At 36.9% G+C, this 14,759-nt stretch overlaps 1 protein-coding gene across 1 annotated transcript in view; it reads left to right on the plus strand.

The window, feature by feature from the left end:
* Positions 1-14,759, plus strand: part of MMRN1 (multimerin 1) — a 43,616-nt gene that overhangs the window by 16,998 nt on the left and 11,859 nt on the right. The window contains exons 3-5 of the mRNA XM_071555106.1: positions 1,353-1,459; positions 6,812-6,910; positions 10,284-10,457. Coding sequence (XP_071411207.1) covers positions 1,353-1,459; positions 6,812-6,910; positions 10,284-10,457 — 380 coding nt within the window. The remainder of the gene's footprint in view (positions 1-1,352; positions 1,460-6,811; positions 6,911-10,283; positions 10,458-14,759) is intronic.

The following is a 14,759-nucleotide window of genomic DNA, read 5'->3' on the forward strand; positions in this document are numbered from 1 at the left end:
GATTAGCTCCTCATGCTGCTCCTGTAAATAAATCTCTACCATATACATTTATGAGACTTGTCTAAGTGGAGAGTTATTTTTAAAATAGCTGTTTCTGGTTAACTCCTTTTATGGACACTTCATTTTTGTGAGTTTTTTTAGGAATGGATTATGCTAATGCAGAATAAGGTGGTTTTATCTTAAAATAAGACCATCCATACAGCAAAATAACTGTCTTGATTTCTGATTACCTTAACCTTTTTTGAGTTCTTGCAGCTGAAAAAGCCATTTCTTAGAGGAAAAGCTGGTTGGGGACACATGCAAAGCTCATGCCAGCTGCTATGAGAATTTTAATATATATAATAATACATCCCTTGTGAAGGTGTGACAAGATTAACTGGAGTGTAAAGCAAGGTGGCATTTTCTAATTCATTGGGAGAATATTTTTTTGGCATGACAGCCTTCAAATTTGTCTCTTTTTCTGCAATGATTTAAACAGGGATTGTATGTCCAAAGCAATTTTGTAACCATTTTATCTTGTATTTTTTTGAAATTTTAGATGTTCTTCATGTTAGTGTTTAGCAACTAGCTATATTGTATGTTGTTTATATACAAACTTTGGATTTAGCATATTAAAAGAGTAAGGAGATTTGCTGTAGTTAATTCTGTATGCCCTACTGCAGCAGTTAATTCCAAACTGATTTCTCTGTGAAGTTAAGAAAGTTAGCAGTGATGGGGTAACCAGACACACAGTATGTGTTGAAACAGCAATGAAATTGCTGCTGCCTTTACTGTTGTTCACTGTAATAGAAATAATTGAGGCATCACGATTACATAGCCATGCCCTCCTTTCCTTGACATCCAGAGTGGAAATTTTCACACTTTATTGGATTAATGTTTGTAATAATCCTGTTTAAAATAATCAGAATGGAAGGCTTCCAGTGTACACTAAATGTGAGCTGGTGTGGCATAAATTTATTGTGAATGCATTTTTTCACCAATTTCAAAGAAAGTGGTACATGACAATGGTATTTTTGGCTCACTTTGTTCAGTTTAGTAGATATTAATTTTAATATCTTCCATGAAATAGTACAGTATTTGTCTCCTGAATAAGATAGTCTGGGGAAAAAAAAATCTTACGGCACTAAATAGACATCAGGTTCCTTTAAAATTCATGCAGGTGATCTGAAGACTGCAATATTAAAGCTGTGGTTGCTATTGATACACCAAACCCCAGATAGGCTTCACTTTCAGTTTCAAGCAGGTAACGAAAGGATAGATTTGACAAGTGAGATAATGTAATGTAGTTATTCAGGTATCCTACAACTCCTGTTCAGTCACCTAAAATAGGTTTAATTTTTCTTGATTTTCAGGTCCCAGACAGCAACACACCAAGCCTACAGAATCAAACATAAAATAGTAACATCCTTGGAGTGGAAGTGCTGTCCTGGGTACAGTGGGCAAAGCTGCCAACCCAAAGGTGAGTAGAGTTGCAAGGGTTTGAAACTACTCACTTCAGCAAAAGAAAACAATGAAGTTTGATTTGTCAGCAAATGGCTCTGATGAAGACCAATATAGTCCTTCTCATTAACTTAAAACCAGGAAAAAGGCAGAGTAAACTAAAATGCTTTGGGATGTTGACTCTTCTCCGCACATGAATTCCCAGAGCAGCTAAGCAGAATGTCCTTTCCTCTCTTCCACTCTAAATAAAGCTCATAAAATCTTCAGCCTTATTTCATTTTGCTAAAATATGGAGTTCATATTTGGTGTGTCTCTTCTTTTGACCTTTCAGTTACTGAGCATTGCTGTGCTGGGGATATTAAATCCATGTCTTCTATTGAATACTTCCTGTAAAATTCATCTACAGCAGTGTTACTATTTTGGTTTTCAGTTTCAGGCTCTATGAATATATTTTATATATGATAAAATAATTTATCATATCCCCCCCCCCTCTGATTTGTGTAAGACTTTTGCTGTTAATTTCAACAGTGACTGAATGTTACTTGGTATTACACATGATCCCTGTAAAATTGTGCCCTTTCTTACACAATAGTCTTTTACCTTTGCCCTGCTGATCAAACATGTGTCATCATACTGTAGTTTTACATCTGTAAAATGGCTATTTCTTTGGTGCAGGCCTTAAGCAAGCAGTCCTTGAAAAATTAGATATGGCATCAGCATGCATGTTTTAAATGAATGAATATTACAAGAAAGGCCATTAGATGTGATAGGAAATTCAATCAGCAGTGGTAAAGTAGAGGCTGTGATTAAAAATTAATGTAGGGGAATGAAGAAAAATCACTGTTATTCACATGCAGGAGGGAAATTTCAACACTGAAGAACCAGAACCTCAGCAGGCACAGAATTCTCCTCTGTGCAGCTGAGTGTGGAGTCAGATATTAACACAGGACACAGTCAGTCAGCAAGGTTGTCCAGTGAGTACAGATCAGACGTTTTAAAGCTTTCCTTTTAGAAAAATGCAAACATTAGCAAAAATATATAAAAAAATGTAAAGGATAACATTGAAGGAGGAGGTTACAGTTGATGAAACTGTATAGCATCTGAAATGGCATCAAAACAATAGGGAAACAGACCAGGAAGAAGAGTTGTGTAAATCAATTTGTAGTGTCATTTGTGTAAAAACAAGAATAAAGGAAAATGCTGTGAAGTGTTACAGGAATGGACTTGAAATTACATCTCCTGGCTTCTATATTCAAACCTCTTCTTGCTTGCTGAATAACTTGGAGAAGCCACTTATAATCCGCATAACGAAGTTCGCCCGTCTAGAAAATTGAGATGACACTTATCTCACAGGGGCACTGGGATATTTAATTAATTAATGCTTGTAGAAATGCTTAAAGAGATTGGGATGAAAGGTGTTATGTCAGAAAAGCTTTTCTTCCCTGCTTCTGGAATCCTGCCTCCCATGAGAAGCAGACCACCAGCGCAAGCCCTGCCTGTATTATTCAATTCCCATGAAGGGATGTCAGCTAATGAACTTGAACAGCTGGGAGCCCAATAGCCTTGTCTTCAGGCACCTCTGTCTCTACAAGGGTGGGGAGGAGACACTGTAAGCTCTGAGTGGGGCTCTCCAGTGTCACTGAGCCTTCCACCTGGCCTCTCTGTTGTTCTCTGCCAAGGCAACTGGAGTATTCTGACAATATGTTTTAGGTCCTGGGAAGGCACTCTTAGTGGGATGTGGGTTGCTTGCAACAAATGCTAATTTAAAATGCCTTCTGATTTGGTTTCTCTCTCAGACAGAATGAGATATGTAACTATTTCTGTCTGATAGTCTAGGCAGGAGGAAACACTTGTCACCATCTGATAGTTATTATTAGACACCTGAAAACCTTATTTGCTGGCCCCATTGTAACTACTCGCTTACCGATGCCTCTCAAGGTAATGCGGTCGTGAGTGAAGTGGGAGAGATGTATTCAGATCACTGTTTCTATCTTTGTTCCCTTGTAGCGGCACATGACCAAACTGGGTAAGACATGGATTCTAGTCCAGCATGAACAATGGAATTTCATAAGACACTTCTTAAAAATGGAAAAATGTAGATGTGATTTCTTATAAGTCTCAAGAAACAGCACATTATGGCCAATTCAACAACTAAATCATTATTATTTCGATGTGGTAATATCAAATGCTTAACTGGGAGCAAAACTGCTAAAGTAAAAGAACATATAAGTTCTGAGTTGCCAAGTACATGTTGTGTCACTTTTACTGAACAACGCTTTATTTTAACTTTGTGTGTGTATTAAGGTCTGAGGTGAAGAAATGCCCATTCCCTCATGCACATCAGGCCTCTGAACACCATGTTATGTGTCACAAAAGATTTTAAGAACTGGAAGATGCATCTTCTAATGTAGATCATGCCTTGTTCGAATTCGACTTCGCTGTAGAGAGAGGCTGAGGAGGCTGAATGTGTACGAATCCTTTTCCATTCGCCCTGGCTGTGGTTTAGAGCAAGCAGCTGGGTCTGCCACAGCCTTTGTCACAGCGCAGTTCCTGGCGTGGCAGTGATGTCCTTTCACCAGCAGATGGCTGTGCAATGTTCCGCACGGGAGTGAGAGCCTGGGTGAGGTACACACACAAAAGGTAGCAATTCACCTTGAAACACAGGCAGTGGGAGGAAACTACCAACCCCCTGTTAGGTATTCCCCTTCATCAAAAATATGTTGTGAGAAAAGAATGTAATTTTCATATTTTTAATATTCCCTGAAATGGTTTTGAACGCTGTGTTTAAAAATACATGGGACAATAAATTATACATCTAGGCCAATATATTGAATGATAGGCACCTAATCTTACATTTCTGTATGTGTTACCTGGTATTTCTGATACAACGGGAAGAACTCATTGCCTGGGGTTTTGTATTGCTGTTTTTTTTTTGTTTTGTTTGTATTGCTTTGTTATTGTAAATGTTACTATAAGATAGGTGTAGCAGTCTAATTTGCATATTTTATTTTGTTTTAGCTTAACTTGAGCATAGTGTGTCTAATTTTTAAAAGGTCTCAAATGTGAGTCATTTGATGGCTATTTTTACCCTAAAGAGTATGTGTATTAGATTTTCGGTCTGGTGCTCCCATCACATCTTCTGCTGTCTAAACACTAAGATGGAAATTCTCAGCTGTGGGACCAAGGAACAGAAAGATGTAATCACCATATGATGTCTTGAGTCATCCTGTTGGAAAACGCCTGAGCCATGCTGGAAGAATGATGTAGGAAAAGTTATATGGCCAGAGACTCTTCTGGATTTGTTTCACAAATGAAAAGCTGGAATTTTTAATGGTGCCAGAGGAGTACCTTTCCTGTCCAGTGATGAAATTTCATGAGTGTATAATATGTGGTATTTTCTCTGGATGAGGTTTGTGTGTGTGTGCATCACTGGCTGCAATCCTTGCTGCTGTCAGGGGCAGTGCAGTGCGCTATTGACTTGCTCCATTCCTGGGTTGCTCCTAAAGAGATACTGTGTCCTGGGTCTTACAATTATTAGGTTATCTGAACAGCCTAAAACACAAGTAAAACAAGCAAACAGGGATACATATATATCCTTGAAGCTCTAGGAGTGAACGGAACTGTAAGGGTGTGGATATTCTAGAATGTGGAGCTGTGAGCAGGACAATTGATTTATTAGGGAGGATGAAAGATAAGATGGATAGTATTAAAAAAATGTGGTGTCTGTAGCACTAACAGTGTCAGTGAATGCATTTAGAGCAACAGAAAGACTGGTAAATGAAAGAATAAAAAGACATTGATCAGCTGGTCTTTATCACAGGCGAGTAACTCACTCCCTTGTCATAGATTATATCGTCACATTACCACCTGATAAATCCTGTGTAATGAGTTGGGCTGAATGCAAGTATTTATCAGTCAATAACTATGCCATGGAAAGATACCAGAAGCTATTTGAAATTGTAACTGTTTGAGGATTTTTTATTTCTTATCAGCCAGTTTTAGTAGATTCTATGAAACTATCAGTCCATATGATAATTTTCTCTGAGTTCTTATCCTCATTTTACAGCCCCCTTAATTTACAATATAAAACACCTTATATCATCCTTATTTATCTTCAAATATACTATTTAGAGACTGTTGAAACATGGAATTTCTTGATTCAGCATTTTATTCTCTTTCCCTGGAAACTCACATAATGCCTAAACTAGATTTTAATATTTGAACTGTAAAATAATGTTATCATGCCCAAGTTACTCTGCTTGTACTGTACTAAAGACTGGAAATCCCATTAGGGCCACATAAGGGACATTCCCTAGAATCCTGGAACAACATCCACTTCAAAATGTTTCATGAACTGAGCAAGCATATAAAAATTGATATGAATTTGCACTAGCAAAATTGAGGAACTGCCTTGTACGTATTTAATTTTTTTTAAAAAATAATGAAACAAAACCAACACCATTAACCCTAATGTCTGGAGACATATGTCAGGAAGCTGGAAATCTCAGTTCAGTTCCCAGCTATCCTCTCAATTTTTCACTGCTTTGTGAGCCAGGCACTCAATTTGTCTGGAACTCAGTTTCCTCAACTATGATATTGAAATAATAGTTATGTTAGTCCAGCTTTTTGCAAATTGCTTTGGGATCTTTTGGGCTGAAATGTAAAATAAGGATAGATAATCCCATTTGCTATCACCAGAGAAAATATTTACAAAACTATTTGTAAGCTTTGTGAAGATGTTTTATGTGTGTACCAGTCACAAAGCTCAGATGATATTTGTTGGAATTTGGAATTTGATTATGTTTTCAAATGGTTTATAGGTGTTGCAACAAGGTAATATCACCCTTGCCTTTACTGGTAAGATTTCCATGGCTGAGGGTCTGTGTAATCTCCTAAATAACCCAAACAAATAAAAACCCAAAATAAAACAAAAAACCCAAACCAAACAAACAAAACCAAAATTAGTTTTAACAAACCTGATTCATGTTGTAGCTATAAAAAGCACTAATTAATTTTACAGATGACAATCTCTGTAGTGTCTTTGTACTGCTGTTTTATATTTTTCTTAAAAATTAGTCTAGAGTTTTTAGGCCTGAGCATTTAAAAACTCTATTCATTATAAAGCAAGTATTGACACTTTAGAATTAACACCAACCTCTGCTACTCTAGGGAAGCCGTTTATAAAGTCAGTCAATGTCTTCGTCAGTGTGGTCCCTCACTGTGTTACAGGTGCAATAAGCAGGTCACTGTAGAGGATTAGGCTTTGGTAAAGTTGGTACCGAATAGAGAGAGAGAATAATTCTTGTGGAATCAGCCTGATTGTCCTGTTCTATGGTTCACTCACCTCCTTTCCTTTTCCTTCCTCTTTTAGCTCAAGAAAAACAATCAGTCATACACAGCACCCAGGCTGAAAGCAGCAGAACTGTCATTGAGAGGACACCAGGAGCTCCTCAGGACCCCAGTGGACCAGGTCTGTTGTTACCATTACTATCACCTCTAGCCCAATCACTGACCATGTGACTCATTAAGATCAGTGCAAAAACAATTTGAGAAGAACCCATGTCTACTGAAGGGACCAGAATGAATCAAGCAGCTGTGGGAGATGGGGAGAAGAAATTGAACTTAAAGATATCAGCAGCTTAACATTTATGGAGTGTCTTGTGACCAAATTAACACCAGGAAAATATTCCACACAGAAACATTTAAACTATTATGTTGCTGAGTCGAGTAGATTAATTAACGGGCGGGGGGGGGGGGGGGGGGGGGGGAAGGTGAGGGAGTGGGACAAGAAAATTAATAAATAAACAAACTAAAAAACACCAAAAAACCCCAAAGTCGTATCTAAGAGTAGTATAGACCACCACCGGCCATAAAAGAAAACGTAATGGTGTTGACTGATTATCTTAATACATAATTACTGTTAGGTGTTTTCTTACAAAAATTGATGCTTTATTCAAAATCAGTACAATGATACTTCAAGCTTTAATAAGGGCAACTTAGGTGTGTTTAAAGCTACTCTGCCTAAGATTTTTAAATAGCTAAGAAACCCAAGGATAGTTTTCTACCACAGATGCTCGAGAGTATTTCTTATTGCACTATACATTTCCTCATTTTTGCATTTATTTCAACCTATCTAGACCTTGAGTTTTGGAACATAAAGTCAGTGTTATCTTGCAAGGGTATGTACAGACACTCTAGCATTGTAAGAGCTAGTTAGTAACAATACTGCTCTTATTGAAATTGTGGTGCACATTGAGACTTTATGTTAGATGGCTGTGGTGTGAAAAGCTTCTCCACCTCTTGGTCTCTAGAAATGCTGAGTGTGCTCACTTCCCTTTGTATTTATTTTTCATTACTATCTGTATGATTTAAAGTTTACCAGCACAAATATTCTGGAAAATTAATTTCATAGTTGTCTGCATAAGTATTCATGGGAATGGAATTTTATCCATGCCACTCACTAAACCAGGAGCAGAAACATTCATGGTTTATCAGATCATTCCAATTAACTATTGTTTCAAACACTAAATGTTCACTATAAAGAAACATGAAAAAGTGTCCATGATTTAGAGGTATTGAGGTAGTTGAAGCCACTGGCCTATATTCCAGTCTGTACTATCTGAAGTTGTATATGACTTTGAGGGTGTAGAGATGTTGGTAATGCAGAATTATTTGGAAAGTCTGTGTATGTAGAGAACTGCCAACTATCAGCATATCATGTTTAATTAACAACTACAGAAATATGTGAAACATGCTTGAATAAGGAAGTTGTTTGAAAAAATAATTCTCTGCTTGTGAGCAGTGAATGAAACTGCATTTGTCAGGTGAATTTTTGGTGGCAAATTATATGCAAGTTATTTGGCAGAGTTTTCTACATACTGTCAAATAAGCTTGTAGTTTACAAGGTGAGGAGCCAAAAGATGGACAAGATGTGAAATACAGTGTAAAGGTTGCATGTTCCTTGAACTCTCCTACTACCTCCCTTTTTTTTTCTCGAGTCTTTGGTTATGGATGTCTACACTGGGTTTATTGTATAATTATCAGCTGTTACACGAAGTGGTGTTGTTGTCACTTACACAGTTGTCTTATATCCAGAAACATTTAAAAGAATCAAATAAATAAGGCAAGTTATGTTCTCAGGTCTGTGTTTTGCATTTGTGAATATACTGTTCTGGGGCTATTCATGCGTGCTGGGAAAACAGGATGTCAGAACTGAGATCACCACAGGGTCTTATGGAGACAGTACACATGTATGTGCTTATGTCCATATATGTGTTTTACTTAAAATCATAATGGACAGAGAGAAAAAGAGAGGGAAAGACTGGATCTGGCATGGAGATACAGAAAGGTATTTTCAAATGGGAGTTAGAAGGCTGTTGCCTCTTGGTGATATTGTGTGAGCAACCAAGTCTCCCAGTGCTGGAGGGAGGAGGATGTTGCTTAGTAAAACAGGCAGGACACATATGAAAAGATGAGCACTGGAACATGTCGCTTCTCTTATTATCTGAAATATTTGGAGATGCTAACATTTTAACCTAAAAGAGCCAGCCTTATTCACCAGGCTCTACCAATTATGACTTTTACTACCAATAAATATACCTCTGCAGGAGAGCATGTTGGCATGCATCATCTGTGGTAACTGGGTACATTTAGTGAATTCTCTGGATTTTCCCAAATACTATCAAGTTAGACAAGACGCAGTTATTTTTTAAATAGTAGAATTTTGAAGAAAACAGTCAACAGAAAAATATGCTCTTTTATATATGACTTGCTTGGGTGTTTGGAGGCCTTTAGACCCTTGTATTTAGACATGATTTCTGATTATAACTGTTTACTGCCATGGGAATAGACACTGATGCCATAATGAGAAGTGACAAAGGATCAATAACAATACTGTAAATTTTCACTAATAAGTATTTGTATGTGCATCTAAAGAATCTCTTGCATAGCAGTTTACTAAGTCAGTATAGCCTGAATCATGTAGGGTAATATATCATGTGTCTAACATAGGCAATTTGAGCTGAATTGTTGAAGGAACTGAAGAGGTTTTATAGCTTTACTTAGAGGAATTTGAGTATCTAATTTTATCAGCATCTTCTGAAAATCCTGGACTAAGTTTAATTCCTGTTAGCTGTGAAACTCAGATGGCTAGCTGAAGTCACGAGGAGTCTTAATTTTCAAGATCACCATTACCTAACTTAAAAGCATCCATCTAGGCCTTTTAATCCTGAAAAGGCTACAAATTTCAGGAACAATTTGGGCAGTTTTTAAAATAAACTTGACTTCATAGCTGAGCATCTATTCTTAATGACAGACCAATGATTATTCCAAAGTCAGTTGTCTATTATCTGGGTTTTTTGCCTTGCTGCTGTGTTGAACAAGCCTTATTTTGACCTGAACAATGAAAAGATGATGTATACCTTCAAGCACAAGCCTTGCACATTCATGAAGTTATGTTATAAATGGTAGGTAAATATAAATGCTTTTGTGACTGTATTAAAGGAGATAGACAAAATGTGGGTTAAGACCCTATAGGATGCTAGGTGGAGGAGGAATGGTATTATGTTGATTAAAATATGCTAACCATTCAAAATACACTTGTAGAATTATAATATTTTATAATGGTACAGATGCTTCAGTAATTAGTTACTGCTGTGCTGCTACATCTCACTAATACATGATAAAAATCAAGATAATTCACTCACAACTAAAAATTCAGAAAATTTTCACCCCACTTTCAACTAATGTCTCCCAAGTCAATTACATTATCTTTTCCTTTTTTTCACTTCACGGTGTTTTAACATTACCTTTTATTTTCCTTCTCATTTTGTTCTCTGACCAAGCACTTACACAAAAAATGAATGAGAAGATTAGCAGTCAGGAGATGAAACTGAGTTTTCTACAGAAGAAGGTTGACAGCATTGCAGCTGCAATGACTGATGTGAGCAAGTTGCTTTCTTCTCTGGAAGGCAAAATCAATGAAGATAAGGGCAGAGACTTCCAGTCTTTTCTAAAAGGTAAGAAAAATAAATTAATGTAATCAGTCACCCTGTTAAAGGTGCTGGAAAAAACCCTGAAAGCTTTCATAGACTGTCCTATTCTGTTGCTTAACATTTATAGGGAGAACTCATTTTAAATTTCATTTCATAACAGAGGGATTTGTTTATTTCAGTGTTTGTTTTAGGGTCTTTCATGGTGACAAAATAATTTATATTCTTGGGTACTACATCATCTACATGGTAACAAGCCATTACCAAGGCATTTTCATATACTTAGAGCTTCTTCAAATATTCTTATCTCTGTTTTTGTTTCTCTGATAGCAGCTAAAGGATGTAGTATTTGCTTTGCTACCACGTCTAACTAGTATTCCTTAATACATAACTCACATATGCAGGGGAAAAGTATAAGGCATTCTGTGGTGGATGTATTTATACTATGACAAACATCATGCTAAATGATTTGCTGGTCATATTAGGCTATCTTTGATAAACATCTGTACTCATGTTTAGTATATGAGAAAGACAAGGCTAGAGACCAGGAGCTTGGGCAGATCCTCTCCAGCAGAGTTATGCATACATTTTTTGTGAATTGTGCAGAAAAAACCTGTTTGTTATCCAAGAACAAATGGTGCTTAACAAGCAGATTTGGACTGTAGCTTTCGTTTCCTTGATGTGAAATATTTTTCTCATTTTTCAGGAGTTTTCCCCAAACTGTATTTTACACTTTAGAATCTGGAGGACTTCTCTACTCTTTAGAAGTTGAATAAAGGATCTGGAACCCCTTACATTTAGATAAAACTAAATGAAACAATAAATGCCTTTGTATGTCCCTCAGATTTCCCAGCTTGGATCCCATTTCTTGTATTTTCAGTCCTCTGTCTCCTGAGTTGCTCCTGCCACATGCTAGATGGCTCTCTTGTATGCAAGTTTATTCCATCTCTTGATAAGTGACCTGCATTCACCTCTCCACATATTGCTAGATGGCATTCTTGACCTTTGGGTATACATTTAATTTGTCTTTGAATATTTTCCATTTCCCTTCTGCTTTCTCCTCATTCTTTTTTATATTCCACTCATTCTATCTGTCATTTTCATGCTAGTCTAAGAGGTGTTTTGCTGCATCCTGTGTTCCAGCTTCTCCATTCCCTATCTGTGTTTCAGAGTCTAAGTCTTAATTAAAATGTTCTGTTCAAAAAACCCCATTATTTCACAGTTCTCTGCAAATGTGTTTCAAACCTTTATTGTTTTTATCTTCAATGCTTTATATTACACCTGCTTAGACAAAATCTCCAGTTGATGGCCATTTTTTGATTTATTTTCTCAATCCATCTCCTAATCAAATAGCTCTAATGAAAGTGGTACTATCAACTACATTTCTTGACTCTAATTATGGGCATTCCAGTACAGGTTATTCTTGACTTGTACATAGGTAAACAGCAGGAATGAGGGAAACAGGGGAGAAAGAACAAGGTTAATGTTTCTGTTGGCTTTTATGTGTAGTGACAAAGGGCAACTGCAGTTTCCATACAGGAAATATCAATCAGTCATACTCCACATGCATAAAGAACATCTTAAAGTAGCAGGACCTGAAAGGAATTTCCATGTTGTCCTGTAACTTGGTATAGAGGTACAGTATAGGTACATCAGACTTCTTAAAAATTACCCTAAGAAGCTCAACTGAAGCAAACTACAACTTCCCCCACTACACTGCCATCCTGAAGTGAGGTGCTTTCAAAGCACAGTTAAGTCTGTAACTGCTTTATGCTATTCAGAATTTCCTTCTTCATCTGCTTTTCCATCTTCTTCCCATGGTGCCCAGGTTCTTTGCTCACAATCCTTACATCACTTTTTTTCTTATCACAGAAATTCTAAAGTCTGCCCAGTTTTGTATCAGGGTTTGCAAGGAGTAAGGTTTGATTCTGTGAAAAAAACACAATTCAATTCAGTTCAAAAAACCTTTAGTTCTTCGTTTCATCTGTGAAGAGACTTTGGTGACACAAACCTGTCATCTGTTTATAGGAGGCAACACTCACCAGAGTAACTGAAAACTCCTCTAATTTGATTTGTGAAGCCTGTTGTGCATTTAAAAAACTGCTTTCAATACTCAGAAGGCCATTTGCACTTTTTACTTAGGGAAAATAATTTTGTGTTCTCCCTTTAATTTAATAAACTCTGCTTACTTTCTGCTATTCTTTTCTTCCACCTTCCACTTCATATTTTATAGACACCTTTCCTCTTCATTATTAAAACATACACTCCTTTAAAAATGAACTCAGCAATGGAGTGTTAATGACTTCCAAGTCAGAAATGTCATTTACAGCTGCATATATAACCTTAATTCAGTCTACTGTGTACATACACTTATTTTGCACATTATGCTTCAAATAATTGAAACTGCAAAGGCAGTCTATGTTGACACAAAGTAATTACACCCTTTGGATTTCAGCCAGGAAGTTAAAATTAAAATTTATAATCTCATAAAAAGTGCAAAAGATCTTTAATGTTCACAGGTAGTTTGGACCTTTCTATTTTAAAATGAGCAACAGAGAAACTGAGTTACATCCCTGAGTGCACATATGTAGTCTCAGCTCAAGCTTAAGAATATAACCAGTCGTCACCTACAACACAAGTTTGGGTCAGGTCTTTCTGTGGAGAAGTGTGCTCCCACAACCACTGGTGGACTTTGAAGTAGCACTTGCTTACCAGGTAGTTGTCCTAGTCAGCGAGCAGGGGAGAGAGAAACTCAAAGCTGTCTGTTTTATCAGGCTCCACACTCCGTTGGTAATGGGAACAACTGAAAATCAAAGTTGAGCTCCATATTGCACTTGCAATCCAACTAAATAGAGTAGGAATAGGAGAGAGCATGGTTGGAACCTTCTTGGCTGTCACAGGAAAGAAAAGATATAGATCCTGTGGAACACCTCTCTCAGCAGAATGGTCTGTTATCAAGATTTGTTGCTAAGATGAAGGAGTTTAATTGATTCTTCACAGAAGGTTTAGAATAATCCTGGTTCTTTCCACAGCCATTAACATTTTCTTCACAGCCCATTGTGTCTCTTAGAGCACAGAACATTTTTCAGCATCTTAGAGTAAACTGAATAAATAAACACTTAGAATGGTTTTGCTGCATATTAGTTATTTAACTTTTTGTTTGTATCTTCGTTCTTCCTCTCACTTGCCAGGACACCTTTATTCTGAGATATCTGTGTGCATATTCGTGTACATACATCTATCTAGTCATTACTTGCTTTTCAGGTAGTAAAAAGAAAAATAATAAAGGTAATCTCAGTATTATCATTGCTGTTTATTACACTTCGCGTAAAATTGCAGTGACACCGGGGACCTCAGTTGACAGTAGGTGAGTTCATTGCTTAGGAAACTTCATTCTGTATTTCTGAAGTGGCTCTTTCTATGGCTGGCCAACTTAGTGCACCTGCATATTATATCTTGCCTGGAAAAAAAACACCATCTGAACAAGTGAAAAAGGACTGTGCTTCTCTAGCTTGCTGAACAAAGCCATTTTCAATTGCAATCCTTTTGAACCCTTGGAGCCCAAAGTTGGATTGTATTTCATGAGTCTGATTTCCTGATGTTTTACTGCCCTTGCTGAGAATGTACCTTCAAATAAGTTTTCAGAACATGCCTTGGTGTTTTACAGATGAATCAATAAAATCCAGGCTATAGAACTAATTGAGAGGAAAATAGAGGAAGGCAACAGAGAATTTCTGCCTTTATCAATACAGTTTTAATCAGAGAACCTGTGGTCATTGAAGCATTGTAGATGTTGAAGGGTTTAACCATTATATCACAGGCTGGCTGCAAGTGTTCATTTGATTTAGGCAAAACTTGCAAAGAACACTTCAGTGTTTTGCTTTGGAGAAAAAAAAATAAAAATCCTCCTAATCTCACACCAGAGAAGAACTACTGCTCTAATTAATTGCAATATGTTATGCACTACTTTTTCTGACTGTCTTGAATCTTCTAATTTTATATAGGAAACATATTTTCATGTTATTAACAGGAGCAGAATTTCCACACATCCACCCCTACATAGTACTTTGTAATTTCAGTATTCCTTGGAGCTATTTAAGGAGTTGTAATCTGCAAGAATAGAAGTATCTACCTTTAAAATGTTTGCATTTTGTAGCACTTGTCATGTTACTGAATTAAGCTATTCTATAAGGCTGTTCTTTCTATTTTGCTTCTTTCTCACTATAGTGTATTCTATGATCACTGAGCACATACAACAGCAAGGTAATCTCTGCTTTCACTTCTTGCTCATAATGATGAAAAAGCAGTTGGTTTCCCCCTTACTTTTCT

The sequence above is a fragment of the Pithys albifrons genome, chromosome 5 (genome assembly GCF_047495875.1).
Source record: "Pithys albifrons albifrons isolate INPA30051 chromosome 5, PitAlb_v1, whole genome shotgun sequence".
Taxonomy (NCBI): Eukaryota; Metazoa; Chordata; class Aves; order Passeriformes; family Thamnophilidae; genus Pithys; species Pithys albifrons.